The 2,721-nt window shown below is 54.9% G+C and overlaps 1 protein-coding gene across 1 annotated transcript in view; it reads left to right on the top strand.

Moving 5' to 3' along the window:
• Window positions 1–2,721, top strand: part of ATCAY (ATCAY kinesin light chain interacting caytaxin) — a 47,790-nt gene that overhangs the window by 23,932 nt on the left and 21,137 nt on the right. The window contains exon 4 of the mRNA XM_017507395.2: window positions 779–1,000. Coding sequence (XP_017362884.1) covers window positions 779–1,000 — 222 coding nt within the window. The remainder of the gene's footprint in view (window positions 1–778; window positions 1,001–2,721) is intronic.

Below are 2,721 nucleotides of genomic sequence, written 5' to 3'. Positions count from 1 at the left end.
CACTTCCCAGGTTCAAGCCATTCTCCTGCCTCAGCCTCCCGAGTAGCTGGGATTACAGGTGCCCACCACCATGCCTGGCTAATTTTTGTATTTTTAGTAGAGACAGGGTTTCACCACATGGGTCTGGCTGGTCTCGACCTCCTGACCTCGTGATCCACCTGCCTAAGCCTCCCAAAGTACTGGGATTACAGGCATAAGCCACCGGGCCCGGCCAGAGTTTTGCTCCTGTTGCCCAGGCTGGAGTACAGTGGCTGGATTTCTGCTCACTGCGACGTCTGCTCCCCGGGTTCAAGAGATTCTCCTGCTTCAGCCTCCTGAGTAGCTGGGATTACAGGCGCCCGCCACCACACCCGGGTCATTTTTGTATTTTTAGTAGAGACGGGGTTTCTCCATGTTGGCCAGGCTGGTCTCAAACTCCTGACCTCAGGTGATCTGCCAGCTTCGGCCTCCCAAAGTGCTGGGATGACAGGCCTGAGCCACTGCACCCAACTCAAAGACAAGCTTTGAACCCAGGTCTGCCCACTGTCCAAGCATCCAGCCCTAATCTCTGAGGCAGGTGCCCCGCCCCCACCCACAGGACAGCGGTTATAACATTCGCCGCCGCTGTCAGGAACTGATGTCTGCTCACCAGCCCCAGACGATGGCACGCACATAGGAGGGAGCCTACCCCCTCCTCCCTCTTCCTGTGCAATAAAACAGCTTCCACCAGGTAGGAAACTGGGGAGGAGGTAAAAGAGAGAAAGCAAGGATTGTCTCTGCTTCTCCCGTTTCCCTGCAGCGCCTCCCAGCACGCTAAACTTCAACGGAGCACATCGAAAGAGGAAGACGCTGCTGGCGCCAGAGATCAACATTTCCCTGGATCAGAGCGAGGGGTCCCTGCTGTCCGATGACTTCTTGGATACCCCCGATGACCTGGATATTAATGTGGATGACATGGAGACCCCCGATGAGACCGACTCCCTGGAGTTCCTGGGCAATGGCAATGAACTAGAGTGGGAAGGTAAAGTGCGGGGTCTCTCTGGCACCTGCTGGACGCTCCGCCTGGCCCGCCCCCCTGGCTTTCCATCTCTGGATTCTCAAAGGCTCAGAGAGTCACGGGCAGGGCAGGGGCTCCAAGCTGTCTAGCCTTGGGTGCAGGAGGTTCAAGGCTGCAGTGAGACGTGATTGCACCACTGCACTCCAGCATGGACACCAGAGTGAGACCATGTGTCAAAAATATAATTAAAAAAAGAGAGAGAGAGGTTAAGGCCGGGCACAGTGGCTCACACCTGTGATCCCGGCACTTTGGGAGGCTGAGGCGGGCGGATCAACGGGTCAGGAGTTCGAGAGCAGACGGGTCAACATGGTGAAGCGCCGTCTCTACTAAAAATACAAAAAGGAGCTGGGCGTGGTGGCGGGCGCCTGTAATCCCAGCTACTCAGGAGGCAGAGGCAGGAGAATCACTTAAACTGGGACTCGGGACTTGGAGGTTTCAGTGGCCCCAGATTGAGCCACTGTATCCAGCATGGCATGGGCTACAGAGCGAGACTCCCGTCTCAAAGAAAGAAAAGAGAGAGAGAGGTTGGTGAATGGTACCAACGTACAATTAGAAGGAATAAGCTCTGTTATTCGATAGCAGAACAGGAGCGGTGCCAGGGGGAGGGTCCATTGCCATTCACCCCGGCAACTTTGTTTGTTTTTGAGACAGGGTCTCCCTCTGTTGCCCAGGCTGAAGTGCAATGGCGCTATCTCGGCTCACTGCATCCTCCACCTCCCGGGTTCAAGCGATTCTCCTACCTCAGCCTCCCACGTAGCTGGGATCACAGGCGTGCGCCACCATAGCTGGCTAATGTTTATATTTTTAGTAGAGACGAGGTTTCCCCATGTAGCTCAGGCTAGTCTCAAACTCCTGGCTTCAAGTGATCCACCCGCCCCGGCCTCCCAGAGTGCTGGGATCACAGCTGTGAGCCTGTCCCTGCAATTCGATACACATTTTTCTTGTGGGCTTGTGAATTTTCCTGTGGAACGTGACTTTCATCAGACTCTCAAAGGCGACCAAGACCCCGGCGAGCTGCCTTCAATGTATGCAACAAATACTTTTAGACCATTTGCTTCCAGGCACGTCCCGATTCAGGTGTGGGGGATATGGCAGGGCTATGATAAGAGGAGACAGTCAGGCCGGGCGCGGTGGCTCATGCCTGTAATCCCAGCACTTTGGGAGGCCGAGGTGGGCAGATCACGAGGTCAGGAGTTTGAGACCAGCCTGGCCAACGTGGTGAAACCCCGTCTCTACTAAAAATACAAAAATTAGCCGGGCGTGGTGGCGGGTGCCTGTAATCCCAGCTACTTGGGAGGCTGAGGCAGCAGAATTGCTTGAAACCAGAAGGCGGAGGGTGCAGTGAGCCAAGACTGCACCACCGCACTCCAGCTTGGGCGAAAGAGTGAAACTCCATCTCAAAAAAAAAAAAAAAGCAACAGTTTTGGTCCCTATCTGCCCACACAGGTAATCAGAAAGACAGACCACAAAAGGCCAGGCATGGTGGCTCACACCTGTAATCCCAGCACTTTGGGAGGCAGGCAGATCACCTGAGGTCAGGCGTTCGAGACCAGACTGACCAACATGATGAAGCTCTGTCTCTACTAAAAGTACAAAAATTAGCTGGGTGTGGTGGCGCATGGCTGTAGTCTCAGCTACTTGGGAGGCTGAGGCAGGAGAATCGCTGGAACCCAGGAGGTGGAGGA

This window comes from Cebus imitator, unplaced genomic scaffold (genome assembly GCF_001604975.1).
Source record: "Cebus imitator isolate Cc_AM_T3 unplaced genomic scaffold, Cebus_imitator-1.0 Scaffold375, whole genome shotgun sequence".
In the NCBI taxonomy this organism is placed as follows: domain Eukaryota; kingdom Metazoa; phylum Chordata; class Mammalia; order Primates; family Cebidae; genus Cebus; species Cebus imitator.
The sequence above is the reverse complement of the archived record's forward strand: the minus strand, read 5'-3'. Positions and strand labels throughout refer to the sequence as shown.